Raw genomic sequence first — 21146 nt, forward strand, 5'->3', positions numbered from 1 at the left:
TAATGTATATTCTGTGACATTGTATCCTGAAAGTATGTGATCTGTTTTTTTAATTTTTATTTTATAGTGGGTTACAGAGATTGAATTTTGCATTATGATATTGTTACAAGCTCACAGGGGTCAAGGAGTGGAAGGTGGTTGTTTGAATGCAATAGAAACCCTAACTAAGACAGGCATGCATCGAAAACTCATGTGCTGAAAGCCTGGGCCCCAACTGTCAGCACTCCTCACAGGTGACTTGATCATGGGAATGTGAACCACATCAAAAAATTAATCCATTGATGAGTTTATACTCAATGAGCTATTAAGGGAAACAGCCTTGTTGAAGAAAGTAGGTCCATGGGTCATGCCTACTATTTCAAAGGGACATTGTGTTCCTGGTCACTTCTGTCTCCTGTCTGCAAGGACACGAGCCAGCTGTCTCCATGACATGTTCCTTGGCATCATATTCTATTGAACCAATAACCAAAGGACACAGTGTCCAGTGACCATAAACTAAAACCTCTGAAATTGTGAGCCAACTCTATCTGTTTCTGTCACTTGTTTGTTGAGTAATCCTGTCATCTGAGGTAATCTGACTATCATAAGTACAAATCTGAACAAAGAGAGAAAATAAAAATGCACAAGCGATACTATTGGGAACCACATCTTGTTATCCAGAGGTCTACTATATTACATTCTAGTCCTTATGAAAGGAGAAAACTAATTATAATTTATTTAAGAGAAATCCCTTAGAATAAATTAGAATATAATTTACACACCAGAAAAAAAAATGCCAACATTATACATTATAAGCAGAGACTTCATTCCTATAGCCCCAAACTGGGAGTCAGAAAATTTCACCTGCCATGGAGGTCTTACACACCACGCTGTTGGAAGTATTCATCATCGCAAATTACCGGGTTATTAGAAGCAAGTTGAGGTATTCTGATTGACCACATGTGTGAAAAGTGAGAGAGGAGGGGGCGATTTGTTCCACCCGAAACAGATAATATGGTTTTTTATTTTTCTTTTTTATCTAAACAGGAGAAAGCATCGCGAGGCAGACAGAAATAAAAGAGTTCAGGCAGATACACGAGAAGGTGTCCTCATCTTTCTGCGATGCTAATTCTTCGCTGGTTCCCCACCGTGCTTCAAAAGTGATCCGAAGTGTAATCGTACACATTCATCTTCACCCTATTAGCCACCAGCTACCTTCCACTCCCATCCATTGCAATTTAGTAGCTCAGGGATATTCGTGCCATGGTTTGTCTTCTAGAGACGCCTAATGGTCATTTGGAATACTCCAGAAACTATGCCCTGTGAGCCTGCAGCTATTTTCTGCTCTGCCCATGGATTAACAATGATTTATATGTGCGATACTCGAAAAGCTTTAGATAAAATTACTATTTTCGACACAAAACTATTAAACGTAAATTTTAATGTGCAGGATTAAAAGTCTAATTGGCATTCAGACAGCATCTTCATTACATATGTTCCTTATTATCACAGGAGAATGCACATACTGACAGACAGAAGACATAGATGAAAAAGTTGAGATTATTCACAGCATAGTCCTTTACAGAAACAAAACAAAGCTGTTGACCCCTACTCTAGAGGCTGAAGCCCTCATCACGCTTTTTTCTCTTATTGGCATAGAAGTAGATCTCAGATTGCTCCCTTCTTGTTACAGGGGGTGCGAAAATGTTGCAAAGGCTTGGAGGTAACAGTGATGTATTAACAGTCGCTAAAATTGTTTGTAAATGGATTCAATGCGCCTGTATACATACAATTATTCACAATGCATTAAAACCCCTGTCTCTTGATTTCCAGTAACAATGAGCATGATCTAAGTATATTTAGTGTGAGTTTTAAGAAATTACTGAATAACAATAATTCTTTTAATGGTTCTTCTATAAAGCATAGTATTCTGTGGCTTATCCTCGGTAATTATCATTACAGAAAATTGCTATGGTGATGAAAATTTTTAAGAGAGTTGGGTCTAGGACTTTATTTATACAGATGTAGGACTATCACTTCAGGGCATTTCATTTACATGGGAAATATTTTTTCCCTTCCAAAGTCAAGATAATATCACTCTCAGCCCACCTGCATTTTCTTGTGATACCTTCCTTTGTCATCCAGGGAGAAATTCTAGGGAAACCGAGAAGTGCTGGTCAGGAGATGAACAGCTCTACTTCCCAGGAATACCATGGAGTCTACTCAGAGCTGGCTGCTCACATCTGGGAGGAGATGTTCCCTGAGAAATTTCTGGATCTCCTTCCAAGAATGCTCCTGTGCAGCCGCGTGTTGGACAACCTCTCCCCCCCAGTAGATGCTGGGAATCACAAAGGGGATTCTTGAGGCGGAGCACAATGGGGCGTAGGGAGGCTCGATCAGGTGACCTGCCCCAGGGTAGGACAGCAGGGTCCAATTCTTCTTCCCACTTTTCATCAGCTGGGCCGTGGCTTGATGAGCATGGACTTTGCTGTTGAGGTTTTTATCATCTTCTCCCACCACAAAAAGGAAATGTCCCTGTGCCCTTTCAATGGGAAAACAATAGTTGCTATCCTTATCTGCTGTTTCCTCATAGGTTCGATAAAACTCTGCAAGTCCGAAGGCATTGGTGATAACAAATTCTATATTGCATGGTACGGGATGGTTGACCTGACCGTGATATACATGTGGATCCGTAGTAACAAAGTTAGGCCCATTGATAAGTACAGTGGCTTTTATTTGTTTTAGGTTAATAGCCATAGAGAGTCCAATTTCTGCTCCTTTGCATACAGAGACGACGCCAACACCTGGACCCAAAACCTAAAAGCAATAAAAATGAGATGTCATTCTTTCATTAGGAAATAATCAAGAGCTTTAACAAGGAATAGTAACAGGCTAGTTTAAAAACAAAAGAAGTTAAAGAACCCACCCAGATGAGTACATATCTGGTAGTTGGAGTTCTGGAACATGGTTTGTTTATTTACTTGAGCGTTACTATAGATATATTGGATTCAACATTATGCCTGGTTCTGAGTTTAAAATATCTTCAAGAAATATTATGCCAGGACTAGAAATACAGGTCTGTGGTGGAGCCCTTCCCTAGCATGCAGTAGTCGCCACAGGACAAACAAACAAGAATAACAAGACCGCTGTAGTCAGGAAAACAAGCAAAGTGAATGCGTTATTGTAAATAGGGTTGGTCGGGGAACAGGCAATAAGTGAAGGGCCTTACAGAGGAATTGAGTTTCCTCCAGAAGGGGGAAAGAGTGGAGGGAAGTTAGGGCAGCACATGGAGCTTGACTGGAAAGTGTTAATCTCAGAAGGAGATTTCCGAAAAGCTTGTCTCAACACACTTTCATTTGTCAGTCATCAAACATGCCCAGCAAAGGAGTAATGTTTTATAAGGCAATGAAAAGACAGGAAACGAGGTCTGTGGAGAGACCTAGATTATTAGAATACCACACATTCTCTAACAATATATACAGACAGATCAGCAGGATCAAAGAGTCTCAGAAGAAATGGGCTGCAAATTGAATGTTCACACATTGAAAACGGAGGCAATAAAGAGTAATATGCTGAGTGATTCAAGCGTGCTAGCTAACCATAAAAGACATCTCTTCACAATTTTAAGGCTAATATGACCTTGGTTTTGTGTGGCAAAACAATGTATCCACTCTCAGAGGATGCATTTTGATGAGTCTGAGCTTATTGTCTTTTGTTACATATCTACTTAGTCTCTGTTGTAAGGCCAATATGCTCTCCTTATAGATTTATTTTCTTCTCATGAAAAATAACACAGAATCAAGAGATCAAAGTCTGTGTTCTTGACAATTCTTCCGATCTTAAGACACCGATGCTGACTCAATGCCTAAAATACAGCTATCTTGTGTACTGGAGGACAGGACCAGAGAATTGTTGATCAGGAACTCTGTGTTTTCCAGAGAAGTGATTGGTGGTGAACTAAATGTCAACAGAGGGCTGTTGGCTTGTTTTTTGTTTGTTTGTTTGTTTGTTTGTTTGTTTTTCTCATGGTCTAGAACTCTGGGGATAGATGACTCAGACTTTGCTCCTGGAAAACATATTCACAAGTTGTTTGTTTATAGATGTAAATGCACACAATTTCTGGGACTATGGTGATAGCTCAGTCAAGAGAGGGTTTGCCATGGAAGGATGAGGGCAGATATTAGCTATGCTCCCAGAACCTATGGAAAATCGTCAGACATGCTGGCTTGCTTGTACTCTCAGTCCTGTGGAGATGTGCACAAGAGGACCCTAGGCTCACGAGTCAGACAGCTTATCCTGACAGGGAATCTGCGAGCCTCTGTGAGAGGTCCCTGTTTCCAAACCTCCTAAAGAACAATGCCTAAGGCTGGCCTTTGTCCACCACAAACATGCACACACACACACACACACACACACACACCAACACACACACACACCAACACACACACACACGAGCAATCACAGCCTCCCCCCTACAGAAACCTGTACACAAATATCCCTCTCTAGTATATGCATGTATATACACACATATAAATATACATTTATACACACACAGAGGGTGGGAGGGGAATCCTAGTCACTAGATACAAATAAAACAGACAAACCAGAAAGAGTAAAAGACAACTGTTCTTTGTAGAGCAAAGACAACCTTGGTGGAATCACACTTCAAAGTCAAGGTAAGTCACACAACATTGCAGTTAACGTAACACTGGGATAAAAATCGCATAATGAGCCAAAAATTACCTTAGGATGACTCAGGAGAAACTCTGCACCTTCCTCAAAATACTCTATATCTACCTTCTCCAGGTGGGAGGGCAGGTCATCATAGCCCCAGTAAGCCAGAGCCAAGGCCGCAAAGCCATGACTGGCCAGAAGACTGGCCCGGAATTCGATCAGTCCACCAGTGCTCCCAAACAGGTCAATAACCCCCGGGAAAGGGCCCTCGCCTGAAAAGGAACAAACATAAAACAGGTCACATATGAAAATAAGGGGGAAAGACAACATGAATATGAACCCAACAGGCAGAACTGAATCGTGGGATTAATACACAAATTCTCAAATAGAACATTCAAATGTTCAGCCTTGTATCTGGGGCAAAAGTAAGGTCTTCTTAATATATAATGAAACATAACTTCTAGGGATTTTATTGTAAACTACGTGCACTGACATATTTAATTCCTGACGCCTAGAGGAGGGGTTATTCCCATCGTCTTTGAGTAAAGAAAATCAGGGGAAAAAATGTGCTGGGACTTCTTAACCAAACAAGGGTTCACAAATGAGCTTTAGGAAATCTGTGAAGGTGCCAAACTTAGATGCAAAATTTCTGTTTATATGTGTTTTCCTGGAGAAGTGCTCCAGGTTGGTGAAGGCTATCTCCAAAGGCTACCTGGGAGAGGTAGAACCTTTAAGAAGGGGATTCAGTTGAAGATCTTCACCCTTGAGGGTGAGCCCTCACAAGGTTTAGTTAGACAAAGATTCTCTCTTTGTAAGTGGAGTACATAGCTCGAAGATGCCTTTAATGGTTGCACTGGCTAAAATGTCTTGTAAGAGCTGCAGCTCAGTAGCTCAGTCTCCCAGGCACTTGCCTCTAACATGTCTAAGTCTCAGGGCTCATCCCAGGCACTAGGAAACAATAGAAGGTAAACAGCCTTCTCTGTTACAAACTGCTAACCACTAACTAACGAAAGAGTTGATAAAACCTCTCATGACATCAGAGGGACATGAGGAACTCTTTCTTTTCATATTAATTTCTACTGCGTGTAGCCTAGCATACAGAGAAAGAAGGGGGATGTCTGGGTGTCAGTCCACGGGCACTCTGTGTTGAAGGCACGCTTCTACAGTGAACCAGAGCCCACCCATTGTGGTTATCATAAACTGCCCCTGCCTTGAAACCTGACTTCAGAAAAGGAAGACTGGCCATGTCCATTTAAAAGCTGGCATCACATGAAGGGGCACTGGTGAGTTTTTAAATGGCCGTGATTCCTTTAGTGTGAGAAATGAGATGACACAATATATCTTGGTTTAGAAATGACCATGCAAGTACACTAATAAAGATCAATTCGCATCTTCTGATGAGTGGGAAGGAAGGGAACAATGAAGGACCTGAAATCTTTCCACACCTAATTCAACCTCTTTGTGATCGAATATATCTCATCACTCCTTTGTGACTCAGCAGATCATGTAATGCAAGAGATTCTACATATCCAGTATCCCAGAAGATAGCAAATGACATGCTGGGTGACTGCGCACCAGCCAGAGGCAGAAGGACTAGACATAAATGTATATGTATATATACATTTTAAATAGAGGTATGATACTAAAGAAACAAAATTTAGTGCTAGTTCCTTGGCCCTAAGCACTATGGGATGGTCTATATTTTTATTCCTGGGCATAAAAATATTTAAGCTATCTAAACAGGCTTGTTATAAACAGTAAAACTTCAATACTATACTTAAACTGAATGTTAATGTAATTATAGCTCCTGAAACCTGCTGTGTGTGAATCCTCAGTCAACCAGGCTCTAAAGAACTACATTTAACCTACATTCAACCAATCAGAAACCTCCCAACGCTAGGACTCCACAATATGCAGTCATAACCTCAGACAAGCTTAAGAATGGTGGAGATGAAACTTGAATTAGAGCAGAATACCACCCATTTCTATTCTGAGCCAAAACGAACCTGGATTCTTGGGTAGGATGGCAAGAGCTGTATAATACCCTCCTCCAAGCTAAATTTCTAGAGGCACGAGGCATCCCAAAAGGAAAACAAGGACGACAGCCAGAGTGACTCTACTCACCTGGGGGTAGAAAGAGGGCTCCCCGGAGGCGGCCTTCCTTCACCGGGATCCTTGTGACACCAGGTGCCACATACCATCTTTCCAAAGTCAGGCTGTCCATCGGTGGACTGACAGCTATACCTTTTATTGGAAAGTGTGGCTCAGAAAGTTCTATGTGAACCTGGTAGGGGATATTCACATCTTTTTTCGCCAGACGACTCAACAGCTTTTCGGGTTTCATGGACCAAAACAGACCCATGGGGTGGACACCCATATAGTCTCCTCCAAGTGAGGGATCACGCTCCAGGTCCACCTCCCCCATTTCACTGGCCTTGTAGTAGGCCTTCGAACCAAACAGATTCCCCTTCTCATCTTTCAGGGATGCCTGGAGGCACACCACCTGAAAGGGTGCCAGGCCTGTGACTTGGATGTGCACAGGCTCATCGACAAGTGCGCTAAGAGGAGTGGCTATCAGCTTGGCCATGTTTGCAGTGGCAATCTGGAACAAGTCTTCAGAAATAGCTTCACCAAAACCTCAAAACAGAAAGAGACAGAAATGAAACACAGTGGCAATAAGGTTAGTGAATGACGAAAAGGAACAAGAGGTAGATCTCTTAGGATTCAGTTTTAACCCAGCATTGATTTGTTGCAAATACACTGTGATAATTTTGTAATCAACAGCTTTCTGGAAGAGCGATTTTGACAGATTTCTAGAAGCTAGAGAGCATAGGTGCTAGAAGTTCAAGCAGCACTCCAACTTTGCATGAATATCGGGACATGAAGGAGGATATCTCCATCTCATTTGTACACAAGTCTGGGAAAACCAGGATCGAGATGTGAAGTCGAAAACACGCTGATTTGACTGAACAGCTCCCTGAGCAGAATAGGTAATCTATTCCTAATCTCTTCCATGGGAACATGTGTCTTCTGTCTAAGAGAAAAAAAGATACAACTGTCACTTTGATTTGGAGAATTAGTCCTAAAACAACATTAGAAACATATAAGACCTTCAAGTGTCCTGAAGTCTCGCTGAAATGTTTATCTGCTTGCCCTTAAGTGTTGACCCAGGAGTGACCACTCTTCCCAAGAACCAACACTCTCATCAGATTTTTATCTATTTCTTTGGTTGTTCTGTTGTTTTCATTTTAACTCATTTTCCTGAGAATGCCACTGATCTAAATGAATCAAATCCAGCATGTGACAAAATTGCTACTCCTAGGAGGCGAGAAAATGTCCCTCCTACTCTGCTACTCATTTAGGATAAAACGACAAAGAGGAACCTTGCAGAGAGAAATGAGAATAAGAGAAAAAGGGATGTACTTTTCAATGAGTGCTGGGATGGAACTCTGAGAAACTCCCCCTTCAGAGCATGTCTCCACGCATCCATGTCTACAAGGGAGCAAAGAAAGGTCCCTGTGCCAAGGAAGCCAGGAGTATTACCACAGAGTCCCTAGTGACCCTTCTTCCAGAACTCTAAATCAGAAGGTTTCGTTTTAAAAGGCTACCAAATGACTGTTAAAGTCAAAGATCCTTGCAAGGAGTTCATGAACACTGAGAATCCAGGTTCTTCTGAGGAGAGAAGGCTTCAACCCACCATCAAAAATTGGTGAAGTCAGTGTGTGCTTAAATCAGTAAGTGTGCCACAGGTCCCAGACCCAACACACACTTGGCTCAGATTAGAATGATCAGTCCCAAATCCCTACAGAACATGGCCAAGTTCTTTTATTATATTTATTAATTGTGTGTGTGAGAGTATGTGTGTGCGAGAGGGGGGGGGGAGGGAGAGATAGAGAGAGGGGGGAAGGGAGAGAGAGAGAGAGAACTGATGGGAGTTGACTCTCTTTTTCCACCATGTGGGCCCCAGAGACGAAGCTCAGCTTGTCAGGCTTGGCAGCAAGTGATTTTACCCACTGAGCAATATCACTGGCCCTCTTTTTTTTAGATATTATTTTTATACAATACATCCAGGACCTATTTTTTATTATTATACATAAAAGTTTAAAACCTCATGATTATAAGAGGGAAGAATCACTATTATAAAAAGAGAAGTAGTCAGATGTTGGACTCATCAGACAGCAAATAGAAAGGGGCCCACAGACATATGAACAGCTCAAACTAAACTATGCAGAGAAAAATCAAGATGAAAGATTAGAGAGCACTTGAGACATGAAAAATATTTTAATATATATGGCTTAATATAAAAATTCTCTAATAATTGGCACCTTAAAAAGCCATTTTAGAGATAGGCACAGGGGGGAAATGCTCACAAAAACTAGGGCTGAATTTCCCTCAGTTCATTGAAAAGCACCATGCCGCAGTCACAAGAAATGTAGTAAGTACAGGGACAAAACCAGCAAAAGTCCAGCTGTCATTGTAGTCAAACTGGTAACACACACAGCAAGTGTTATTATAGCCAGAGAAAAGTGGCAATGTTACAGAGGAAAGGGACAAACAGAAACTAACAAGCAGAAGACAATACACCCTCGGTGTCCAAAAGGAAAGAGAAATAAATAAATAAAGCAAAATGTCTGAAACCCTGAACCTAATAAATATACACATCACACATGAAGGCAAAAGACAGAAATTTCCAGAGCGAAAAGGAGAAAATACACCTGTAGTAAATTATATTTCAAGAAATGCAATATGTAAGGGATGTTATTCCAGGCAGACAACTTAATGCATCTGAGAAATGAAGAGCGAGAATGTTTTATTATCTGGGTAAATATAAAAGCTCTTTTCAAAATTTCATCACTTAATTATATGTGTGTGTGTGTGTGTGTGAGAGAGAGAGAGAGAGAGAGAGAGAGCTTAAAGTAGTTAAAAGTCTACTAGCTGTTCAAAATAAAAATAACTGTTTTTTGAAGTTTCTATAAGAAATATAGCAAATAGGTAGAAATATGATAAGTATGTTTCTTATGTCACTGTGCTTCAAATAATATAGGGTTTTCTGCAGATAGATAACGATAACTTACAGTACTTATCAAGAGCCTGGTGAGCTAGGAGAGAATAGATATGAGACCTGACAGACACCAGAGTGATTTACTTAAGGAACAGTGACGTAGAGAAGGGTACAGACAGTAAATCACTTACAGTGGTGGAGCAGCAATGAGCTGAAATGGAGAGGCGTTCAGGGTCAGCACAGATATACAGGCCTTCCCGCCGGCTCTCAATCCAAAGCTCCAACAACTTTACGGATAGGTAGGAGTTTAACAAATGCAGCCCATCCAGTCAGAGCTGGGGAACGTGTCTTTATAGCTCACTCCTCAACCAGGCCTAAGTTGGCTGAAAAGAGAGAGGTGCCTAAGAAGACCTTGGAACTTGAACTTTGGATAAATGCCTGAGATAAAGATGCCTAAAAATAAAAGCGGCAGGGCCGCTACTGTGGAAAGGCCCCAACAAGCTTGTCTTGTGTAGTGAGTGATGAGCTGTGGGCAGGCCTGCTTTTCTTCCTGCCCAGCTTCCACATGCTTAGCTTTACACCCGAAATAATTATACAGAAACTGTATTCTTTTTTTTTTTTTTTTTTGTTCAGAAACTGTATTCTTTTAAACACTGCCTGGCCCATTAATTCCAGCCTCTTTCTCACATCTTGGCTAACCCATATCTAATAATCTTTATAACACCACGAATGGTGTCTTACCGGGAAAGATTCAGCATGTCTGAACTGGCGGCTGGCTCCATCGCATCTCTCTCCCTGAGGAGAGGCACGGTAGTCTTGCACTGCACCTGTCCTCTGAAACCATCTCCTTTGCTGGGATGTGGTGGTGAGCTTCCGGGCACCCAGCACTAGGGAGACTGAGGCAGGAGTGAAGTTAAAGCCAGCCTGGGCTACATAGGAAGATCCTGTCTCAGAAAAAAAACAACAGAAGGAAATGGTCTCTGTAGGACGGTGTGTTATTTCAAATGGAAGTCTCGAAGGCAAGGGATATAATCATCTGAGATTACTCTTACATGTGTCCCGGAGTCAATACAGAGCTGGAGACACCGCTTCTGGAGCCTGTTTGTGTTTCCTCCCATCAGAGCTGGAAGGGCAAGAGATAGAAGCAGCTGGAAGCTATAGTCTTAGCCATTTAAGATCTGCCAGAGAAGGCATAAGCCTCCATGAAAATTCAAGTGGGAAGAAGAGAGACTTTTTTGAGAGTAAAGTAAATATCAATAGGGGAAAAGGAGGAAGGGATGGAATATGCGTATGTACTTCTGTGTGGCAAGCTTTTTTAGACTGTCGGTCCCCATGACATGGAGAATTATTAATTATGAATACTCAGCCTTAGCTTAGGCTTGTCCCACTAGCTCTTTTAACTTATTTTAACCTGTTTCTATCCTCCTACATTTTACCTCCAGGCTTTTTATCTTTCTTTCATTCTGTATGTCCTACTTTCCTGCTTCCTCCTTGTCTGTCTGGCTAGCAGGTGCTTGGCTAGCTGGCCCTGGGCATCTCCCTCTTTTTCCCTCATTCTCTTCTCTCAAGCCTAGATTCCTCCTCCTACTTATTCTCTCTGCCTGCCAGCCCCTCCTAGCCCTCCTCTGCCTAGCTATTGACTGTTCAGCTTTTAATTAGAGCAATCAGGTGCCTTAGGCAAGCAAGGTGAAACAGCAGCACATCTTTACAGAGTGCTAACAAATGCAGCACACCTTTACGTAGTTAAAGTAATATTCCACAACACTTCTGCTTATATTTGGGTTGCCTTCTGCAATCCTTTGGAAATAAAATCTGCCACAGCAGGAACAGAGGAAAAGGGGAGCAAATGATAAATCAGATGAATGGAAAACAGTGACCAAGATGGGCAATTTCAACACAATTATATTTAAAATTGCATTATGAGGCTGAAGAGATGGGTCCATGGTCGGGAACATTGGCTGTTCTTCCAGGGAAAGAGTCTAAGCACTCATATGATGACTCCCAACTATCTGCAGCTCCAGTTCCAGAGAATCTGATGCCCTTTTCTGGCATCTGCAGCACCGGCACACAAGTGGTACACAGGCACACATGCAGGCAAACACCCATACACATAAAATACAAACAAAATGAGAAAAACAGGTGGTTAAAGGGAGGTGTGATGGCTATTCTTGGTTGTCAACTTGACTACATCTGGAATAAACTATAATCCAGGAATAGAGGGTACACCTGTGAGATTTTTTTTCTTGGTTTGAAGTGGTTAAATCCACTTTCTACTCTGGACCTTTGAGGTAGGAAATCATATACCTTTGATCAGGATCTTGAGGCAGGAAGACACACACCTATAATTCAAATTTTGAGGCGGGAAGACACACCTTTACTCTGGGCCATACCTTCTGCTGGAAGGCTATGTAACGACATAGAAGGAAGCCTTTGCTCTTTGCCTGCTAGCTCTTAACCTTGATAAAAACATCCGTTCCTTCACTGGTGTTAAGAGCTCACTTCTTCAGGATTCCAGCTCATACTGAAGACCAGCTGAGACATAACAGCCTTGTGGACTAAGAAACCTACTGGATTCACAGACTTTCCATTCACAGCCATTCATTGTTGAATTAGCTTGACTGTAGCCTGTAAGTCATTCCAATAACTTCCATATATACATATATATATATATATATATATATATATATATATATATATATATATATATATTCTGTTACTCTACCTAATATTGGACGGGAGTTTGATTTGCTTTCATTGCTAATAAAAAGTTGATCAGCTGGTAGCTGGTCAGGAAGAGATTGAGCGAGGCATCCTGACCCAGAATTCTGGGAGGGGTCAGAGAGATGTGAGCTAGATGGAGTGGGAGCAGAGGGAGCAGGAGATGAACATGCCATGCTAATAAAGGTACTGCCATGTGGCAGAGCATAAATAAGGAATGCAGGCTAATTTAAGTGTAAGAGCTAGTTAATAACAGTGACTATCAGGGAACTGGTTGGCAGGAGAGAAATGTCTTTCTAAAATGAATGGTTAACTAAAGGTGATTCCTGTACACATTCATAGCAGTGGGGCAGAGAGGTGTGAATAAACATCTCTTTACAATCTCCCAGAATTTAAATACTGAAGATCATACAGGATTGAAGAATGTAGTCAGGAAGAGAATCCATACTTCCAACCCTGTCGAACTGATCAATAAGAAATATTATTTCTAATATTGGAATATTAGGTACAGTCCTCACGTAGAATTACTTCTCTGCATTAGCACCATCCACTAGCCTTCTCTCAGATTTCACTTGTCAGCCATTGTATCCAAGCAGGAGAAACTGGTTCATTTTAATTCAGTTTTTACTTGTTTTTTTAAAAATAATTATTCTTATTCTAATGATAGTTGACTATGATCCACTACCAGGAAGCATTCCCAAGTTGCATAGTCATGAGGTTTCCACTTTAAGTATTTTCAGTTGAATTCTAACACATTATCTTCCTAACCTTAAAAGAAAATCCCTCCTCCCTGCCCTCCCGCCTCGGTTTCTCCAGACAGGTTTTCTCTGTGTAGTCCTGGCTGTCCTGGAACTCATTTTGTAAACCAGGATGGTCCTGAACTCACAGAGATTAAATAAAACATAAACATCATAGTTTAGTGTTCCAGACTAAGAATTTTTTCTAGGAAAAATTTTTTTTCCTAGAAAAAATTCTAGAAAAGTGTTAAAAAGAGGGAGAATTACTCATGGAGATTCAGATAGCATAAAGGGGACTGAAGTGACGGCTGATAGTTTTCATGTCACTCAAAAACATCCAGAGATCACGGGTCCCAGATGACACCCTTTCTAAGCAAATCTAAAAAAGCACTGCACCACCAGCATCTCTGGGAACCTCAGAGCTCTCCAGGAATATGGAAGGAGCAAAAAGGAGGATTTGATCTTGGAAACTACTAAATGTCAAACACTGGAGGGGAAAAATATATTTTCAATTTAGCTGAGATTTTTAACATATTTCCAAACAACTCAAAACAGCTTTGATTACAAACCAACCAATGTTCCTTTTCCCAGTTCTAGGAGTAAAGGAAAAGGGCACAATCCCAGTTGCCCAAGACCAAAGCCCCAAATGTTTTTGACATTACAGTTTACATTGGGTCACAGAGCAAAGGGCATCAGCTTAACCCCTGCTCCCATTCCTGATTTGGTTACCTATTAATGTAGTTGTAGGGAACCTAGCCCCCTTTCCCTCCTTCCTTTCTGATTTGTTTTGGGAGTTTTCTTTTTAGATGTGTATGTTTCATGTAAAACATATTATACACAATATATTCATGTGCATACATATATGGTTGTACATGAGAGCTGCACATGCACCGGGGGTTGTGAAAGTTCAGAGGACGATGACCTAAGGTGCTCAGGCTTGGTGACAAGTGCTGTTACCTGCTGAATCATCTTCCTGACCTCTTGTTTGTTTAAAACTCCTCTGCCACTATTTGATCTTATCTGACCACTACTAAAAAAAAAAAAAGTCAGTGCAGCTACTACAGAATTCTGATCTCATAAAATATTTCTTTCCAGGCCTGAGTTCAATACTACAAAACTAAAGTAGTAAAAGTCAACTATGGGATGGAGAGATGACTGGTTGCGTGTTTGCTGTGCAATCAGGAAGATTGTGGTTGGGATTCCTATATATATATACATATATATATATGTGTATATATATATGTATATATATGTATATATATATATATCTCTGTATACTGGTGTGAGTTTTTTCTTCTCATTTTTGATGTATTTTCTATTTTCTAAAGTGTGGTTACTGCAGAAATCACAGTTACCATGTTAAAACAAAACTCAGCAAGAGAGTCTCATGTTACTTGAAACTTTAAACATGTAGATTATGTAAGACCACTTATGTTGAATTGCTAATGATTTTATTAGGTTTTATGCAAACACACTAAGCCCATACATTCAACTAAGTATAACTGGTTACCTTATACCCTTTGCATATCCTAAATTTTTTAAAATAGAAAGCTTTTGTGTATGTCTGGCTATCTCAGTAAACAAACCTACCTGTTCCCTTCGGAACTGTAAGGTCACTATTCTGAAACCCTGTAATGAGCTACGTGTAAACCAATGACACCCTCCAGAGCTACTACTGACAGATACGCAGAACTGTCCTACAGAAAGGTGCTTCGCTGCCAGCTTAATGTCATTTCATGACCCTGAGACCATGCTACTTCAGACACTGTATAGATGAGGAAGCTTTCAATCAGTCCAGACAGCAACATGACCCCCAGATGACTCATTCACTTCGGGGTACTATGACCAGCACTGCTCTGGAGTGTGGAGCAGCTTCTATCTTAACAGTAACATGACGTGTATGTCGCCGTCACTTGTCCAGTTGTAGCCAAGAGTGTTTCCATACTGACTTCCCACCGCTTTACTTCCAGTATCATTGTATGGGAAACATGATAATCAAATTCTGTACGTCAAACCCAAACGTTTCCATGCTGAATCTTGTTCTCAGAAAACAGGAGCTGTTAAGTCTAAACTTCAGGACTCCAGTCACCGATACTTTGAATGTAATTCATGACGTAATGCCATTGCTGTGTACCTAGTAATTACTAAATGCTGTGACTATTTTAGACACTGTCCTGTGTCAGGGTATGCACCCGTGTGCACAGAGCAGGCCAGAGCAGGACCTGCCTTTCTCTACTGTTCTTCACCTAATTGCCTTGAGGTAAGCCATCTTACTGAATGGGAACCTCACATTTTTGACTAGTGGGTCACCCAGCTCTAGGTATTCATTCACCTGTCTCCACTCTCCAATCAGGAAGTACAGGCACATGTAACCTAGTGCAGCTTTTTACATGGGTACTGGGATTTAGACCTAGGTTGTAGGGCCCGGGTCTGCCCTTGTTCCTGGGGGCTCAACTTGAGGACGGTTTCTGGTCAGATGACTAAGCATCCTGTTTGTTCCTGTGCTCCCTCTGCCCTGCCTGGTGATTTGTTGTAGGGCATTGTTGACTCTATTGTTGGTATGGTAATTTCCCACCTGCCTAGGTGGAAGTCCTTGTGCAGCAGTTAGATATGGTAATTTCCCACCTGCCTGGGTGGAATTCCTTGGGCAGGAGTGGGGTATATAAGATTTTCCCCAAGGCTAAATAAACGGCATTCGGCTGATCTCCTTTCGAATGACCCAGGTCTCTTTGTGTGTTCTTTCAGTCTCCAGGCCCTTGTCCGACTCGCGTAAGGTACAGTGGCGCGCGAACTGTACCGAGGGGGTAACACAGAATCGGGTGTTACACTAGGTCTTCTGGCTTATAGGTCAAGTGTTCTTACCCACCAAGCCACCTCCTCCACCTCAACTATTTTTTCTGAATGAATCTGCTGGAATTTATATGCTCAACTGATGATGATTATTATTTTTTTCTTCAACAAAGTTACCAAAGGAAAGAGAATAAACACAATTTACTATGCTTAAAATCTTCCTATAACAATATTTTATATGATTACTAATTTTGTCATTCAGATCTATCTGGCAATCTATTTAAACAACCTCTACAAACTAAGTACATCAAAGTACAAAGATGTGCCAATCTAATAACTAACCATAGGTACCCTAAGTCCACCTTTAAAGTTATAGAAAAGATGGTCTGAGATATGCTTCATTTTGAGAATATGCAATATAGAACCTGGTAATAACTCTTTAAAACTCAATAGTTGAGAGACAGTCTATTTGTTTCAGTTCTACCACTCATTTTAAGAAAATAATAGATACAATGAAGTGAATTTCAAGAAGACAACAGACTTTAACAAATCTACTTTAATCCAGAGATTAATCACGGACTCTAACATTGTGAAACTGAAATGTTCTATATGTAGCAGACATTCACGGTTCTTTTAAATATCTAATCATTTCCTCATTTGTATACATATCCATAGCAATCCCACACGTATGAGCTTTAATAAGATTAGAATATTTTATCTCAACCACTATTTTATCCATATAAAGGACAAAGAAACATCTGAACTTGAGATGCCCTCCTATCTTAAATCCAAGTTCATTAGTATTTTCGTGTGACAGGTAATCCTGGTTGTCAACTTGACTGATCTGGAGTCAACTAAGAGACAAGCAGCTGGCCACTCTACTGAGGAATTTTCGTGAACAAATATCTCCAGAAGGAAGTGACCATACATGTGGGCAGAACCCATGCAGAAGGAAGGTTTGGCTTTCTGTCTGCCTGTCTTTGCCACTGGCAAGTACACCTATCCTGCTCCTGCCGTTGCTGCATTGCTTCCCTCATATGAGGACCAGCTTCTGCAGGCTGCCAGCATGGTCTGGAGATGAGCATTCTCCAAAGAATCCTCCAGGCCCTCAGCAGCAGGCTGGCGAAGACAGTCAGCCTCGTGGACTAGCATTCCTGGGTTCTCAGCTCCTCCAGTATGGAAAAGCCACTGATGGACTACCTAGATCTTAATGCAAGCTAATCTGATAAATTCCTTTTACATATGTATTCATGCTATCACTTCTGTTCCTCTCAAGAGCCCTGACTATAAAGATCAGAATAAGAACATTACATAAATTACCAAAACTTGATTTTATTGGGAGTTGGGGGAACAGCTTTGGCAAATGTGAAAATGTTTTCTTTGATTCTCCATGAGGAAAAAAGATATATTCTTCTATAGGAAGAAACAAAAAAGTAAAGGGAGGTTTGAGAAGAGTTCTGAAGGGTAAACACTTCACAAGGTTTGCCAGCCACCTCAGTGAGGAGAGTACATCTCAGTGCCGTCAACTGCTGACCTGCTCAGTAACCCCAACTGATTTTCAAATTGGGAGGCAAATTACCGGCAACGAGTTCATCAAATTTAGATCTGTCTTGAACTGATGGAACATTATAGAAGTCAAGAACGTCTCCGACCCTGCACATCTGGTGAAGCCTGGAGTTAGGCACTGCATGGCCCAAGTCATCAGCTAAACGTGTCAAGAGTCTGAACTTCACATGACCATCATCCAGGGAGATGTCTTGCCAATTACTGGGAAGAGATGAACCAAGCACTTCTTTAAGACAGGATTCCAAGCGACTCTGGAGATCGTCGGGAGGTGTGTACACTCGGCTTCGTAAGGGTGGACACACCAAAACAGGTTCTGTCTTCACTTCTTCCACTGCCTCAGCCACCACTGGTTCCTTCTCCTTTCTGGAATGATCAAAAACAAACATGTGAATCTTGGACTGATTATCTTAATGAACCTAATAAACATTGGACTGAATCTTGCCTTGAATCAAAATCAAACATTCTGTACTTGAGACTTTCTGAGCACAGTGGAGAGCAGATAGAATGGTCACCTTACCCTTCAGACACATACAGTTGAATCAATTTTTAGAAAAGAAAAGGAAAGTTTAGCATATATTTTACATACTTGTAAGAATTCTAAAAATAAGAACAAAGATAAGGCAAACTGTTCTGTCTAGGAGCCTTAATCCTGTCTCAGTTTGGTTTCTATTGCTATGATAAAACACTATGACGAAAAGCAACTTGCAGAGGGAAGGGTTTATTTTATCTTACAGTTCCATATCATAGTTCATCGCTGAGGGGTGCCAGGGCAGGAACTCAAAGTAGGAACCTGGAGGCAAGAACTGATGTAAAGGCCCCGAAGGGCTGCTGCTTACTGCATTGCTCCAATGGTTCACCCAGAACTACCACCCACTGTGAGATGGATCCTCCCACAATTTTCCATCAAGAAAATGTACCACAGGCTAATCTGATAGAGACATTTTCTCATTTGAGGCTCCTTCTTTCAAATGACTCTAAAACTTGTATCAATCTGACAAAACTAGTCAACATATCCTCCAAGAGCTATCCCCAATACACCTAGCTAAATTTGCCTCCCAACAATTTCTTATATGCATTACAGGCCTGTACAAACTAAACTATATTCTGTTTTCCAAACACACTTCCACTTTCCTGAGACTTGTTAGCTCAGGTTATATATCCTTTTGATATATCTTTACTTATGGAAATTATGCTTACCCTGTAAGTCCTAAGAACTTTAACCTGATACTCTAATCAAATATTAAGTTCCCTTGACCTTCACAGCAGTCTACACTGCCCACTGTATCCCATCCTATACAAGTTTCAATTTTGATTATACACTACCTCACTTACAAGATCAGAACTTCTCAGTCCCAAACATCTTCTCATTTTTTTATTGGACAGTTCCCTGCTGTGTGTGAGGGGCTATTCTGTTAAACAGTTACGATCCTAGGGACATGTAGCTCTAATCAAGAAAGAGTAGAAAGCTAAAGCCAGTCAACAGCAAATAAGGGACTGAAGAAAAACAAAACAGCAAAAATCCCAAATAAAGATTGGAATCCAGTATCTTCATGTGATAACACCTTCAAAAAAGAACTAATGTCAGCCCTCTGACATTAGATCTCCCTAAAATGGGAAGAAGAAATACTTTCAAATTGATTTTATAAAACCAGGATACTAAAGCCAGACAAAGACAGCACAAGAAAACTACAAGTCAATCTCTCTGATGAACAGAGATGCAATAATCTTCAATAAAATAGAAGCAAACCAAATACAGTAACACCTAAAAGAAGACTACACTATGATTAAATAGGACACTTGCTTGTGTTGCAAAGTCTGTTCAATATACACAAATCAATAATGATATGCCACAGTAACAAAATCAAATAATCATCTCCAAAGAAGCAGAAAAGGTATCTGATAGAAAGCCTAACCTTCATCCATGATCAAAGAAACAAACAAAATAGGTAGAATCTACCACAATCAGATAAATATAATTTAGAAGCCCATAGATAAAATCTTAATGGATGGGGTAAAACTATTAACAAAACAGTTTTCTGAGGTACAAGCAAGGGTGCTCAGTCTCAGACATTTTGGAGGGTGGGGGTCCTTCCTATGTACACTGGCCTTGAACTCATCATTCTCCTGCCTCAACCTCTGCAAACACTATAACATCATACTGGAAGACACAAGAGCCCCGAGAAAAGAAAAAGAAATAAAAGGCAACCAAGTTACAAAGAAATAAATTTGTCTCTGCAGATGACAAGAGTCTCTCAGAAGAAAACCTCAGATTGTGCAACACATACAAGAAATTGCTAGAACTAATAAACCAACCCAGTAAAGCTGCAGAATACAAAATTAACATTTAAAAAGTTAGTACTTTGGGGCTGGGAGATGGCTCAGTGCTATGAGAACTTGCTGCTGCTGCTCTTCCAGCGTTCAGGTCCCAGCATCCACACCAGCTTACTAGCTCACAGCTACCTGTAACTCCAATCCCAGGGGATCTGATGCCCTCTAAGGGTATGATTCATACATTTTCACACGTACATAAATAAAATAAATCTTCAATAAAACCAATAGTTTCTTTAGAGAAATAATAAATTATTCCAAAAGAAAATCAAGAAATCAAGTTCGTTTACAATAGCAGGAAAAAAAATATTCAGAAAAAAAAATAACCAAGTTGGTTAAAGATCATCTGTACACCAGAAACTGTAAAACACTGATGAAAGAAACAGAAAACACACATAAATAAAAAGACATCCATGTTCGTAGACTAAAGAATCAGTTTTTTATATTTTATCAATATTGTTAATATGTCTGCACTACTTAACATATTTAACCCAATTTCTAAAAAAAAAAAAAAGAATCGAATGATATTTTTCAAAGACATATTGAGCAATCTTAAATCCTGAATAGCTGTAGCAATCTTGAGTATGAACAATCTGGAAAAAACCGTACCTTACGGTTTAAAATTCTATCTCAGAACTATGGTGCTTGACAATAAACAGCAGTGATCTTTGTGTTTTCAAAAACAAACAAAAAAAAAAAAACAAAAAATGATATAGAGAGATGGAATTAGTCTGACTGCAGAAATCTCTTCTTTATGCGTATGTACATCAATACATCTATTTACACCTTACAGAACAGGAAACTGAAAACTGAACATAACATCAACGGCTCCTCTCTTACGAGATCAAAGATTTGATCTAATTAACCACTGTACCTTTAATATCTACCATATAGCAGACACTAAAATATTTGCTGAGTGAATAACAGAAACACAAACTGGGGACAGTTGACACTAACCAAAGGAGATTTAAAGACATGAGATGATGACTCAAAGTCCGAACCTACGATATTTGTTGGCCCCTGAGGTCCCAGCCGTTAAGTTTCCATGCCCTAAATATTATCTAGGTCAGAGAGATGGACCCTACATGATGCAGTGAGTAAACTATAGGTAAGCAGGGATTCTACAGTCATCGTGCTCGTGCATCTCTTCGGTGGTCATCAGGTTCTTCGCGAGTCACAGTGCTGAGGCGTAAAAAAGCGACTTGGAGCACTGCACACATTTAAGAGAAATGGAAGGCGTTTACAAACTATTTGTTGTATGCATCAATGAAATACGAGAGGGAGGGAGGGGGCGGGGGAAGGGATCGCTAGCGAGCACGGTTGGGGGAGGGGAGACACACAACGTTGAGTAG

General features: G+C 40.6%; 1 protein-coding gene and 1 long non-coding RNA gene across 2 annotated transcripts; one reads left to right on the forward strand and one right to left on the reverse strand.

The window, feature by feature from the left end:
* Window positions 1–1403: 1403 nt before the first annotated feature.
* LOC119826854 (bile acid-CoA:amino acid N-acyltransferase-like) lies at window positions 1404–10036 on the reverse strand. Its single transcript, XM_038348367.2, has 4 exons — window positions 9847–10036; window positions 6778–7290; window positions 4723–4925; window positions 1404–2796 (listed from the first exon to the last, which is right to left on the reverse strand). The coding sequence occupies exons 2-4, from the start codon at window positions 7238–7240 to the stop codon at window positions 2203–2205; spliced, it is 1260 nt and encodes a 419-aa protein (XP_038204295.1). The 5' UTR covers window positions 7241–7290; window positions 9847–10036; the 3' UTR covers window positions 1404–2202.
* LOC119826855 lies at window positions 6463–17925 on the forward strand. The gene is made up of 2 exons (XR_005287480.1): window positions 6463–8387; window positions 16718–17925. It is a non-coding gene; the product is annotated as an uncharacterized LOC119826855 (long non-coding RNA).
* The last annotated feature ends 3221 nt before the right edge of the window (window positions 17926–21146 follow it).

Source organism: Arvicola amphibius, chromosome 11, assembly GCF_903992535.2.
Source record: "Arvicola amphibius chromosome 11, mArvAmp1.2, whole genome shotgun sequence".
Lineage (NCBI taxonomy): Eukaryota > Metazoa > Chordata > Mammalia > Rodentia > Cricetidae > Arvicola > Arvicola amphibius.

Coding starts and splice junctions, on each gene's coding strand:
- LOC119826854 (XM_038348367.2), bottom strand. CDS start 7,240: ATGGCCAAGCTGATAGCCACTCCTCTTAGCGCACTTGTCGATGAGCCT. Junction 4,926..6,777: donor AGCCCTCTTTCTACCCCCAG/GTGAGTAGAGTC, acceptor GTTCCTTTTCAG/GCGAGGGCCCTTTCCCGGGG. Junction 2,797..4,722: donor TTCTCCTGAGTCATCCTAAG/GTAATTTTTGGC, acceptor TATTGCTTTTAG/GTTTTGGGTCCAGGTGTTGG.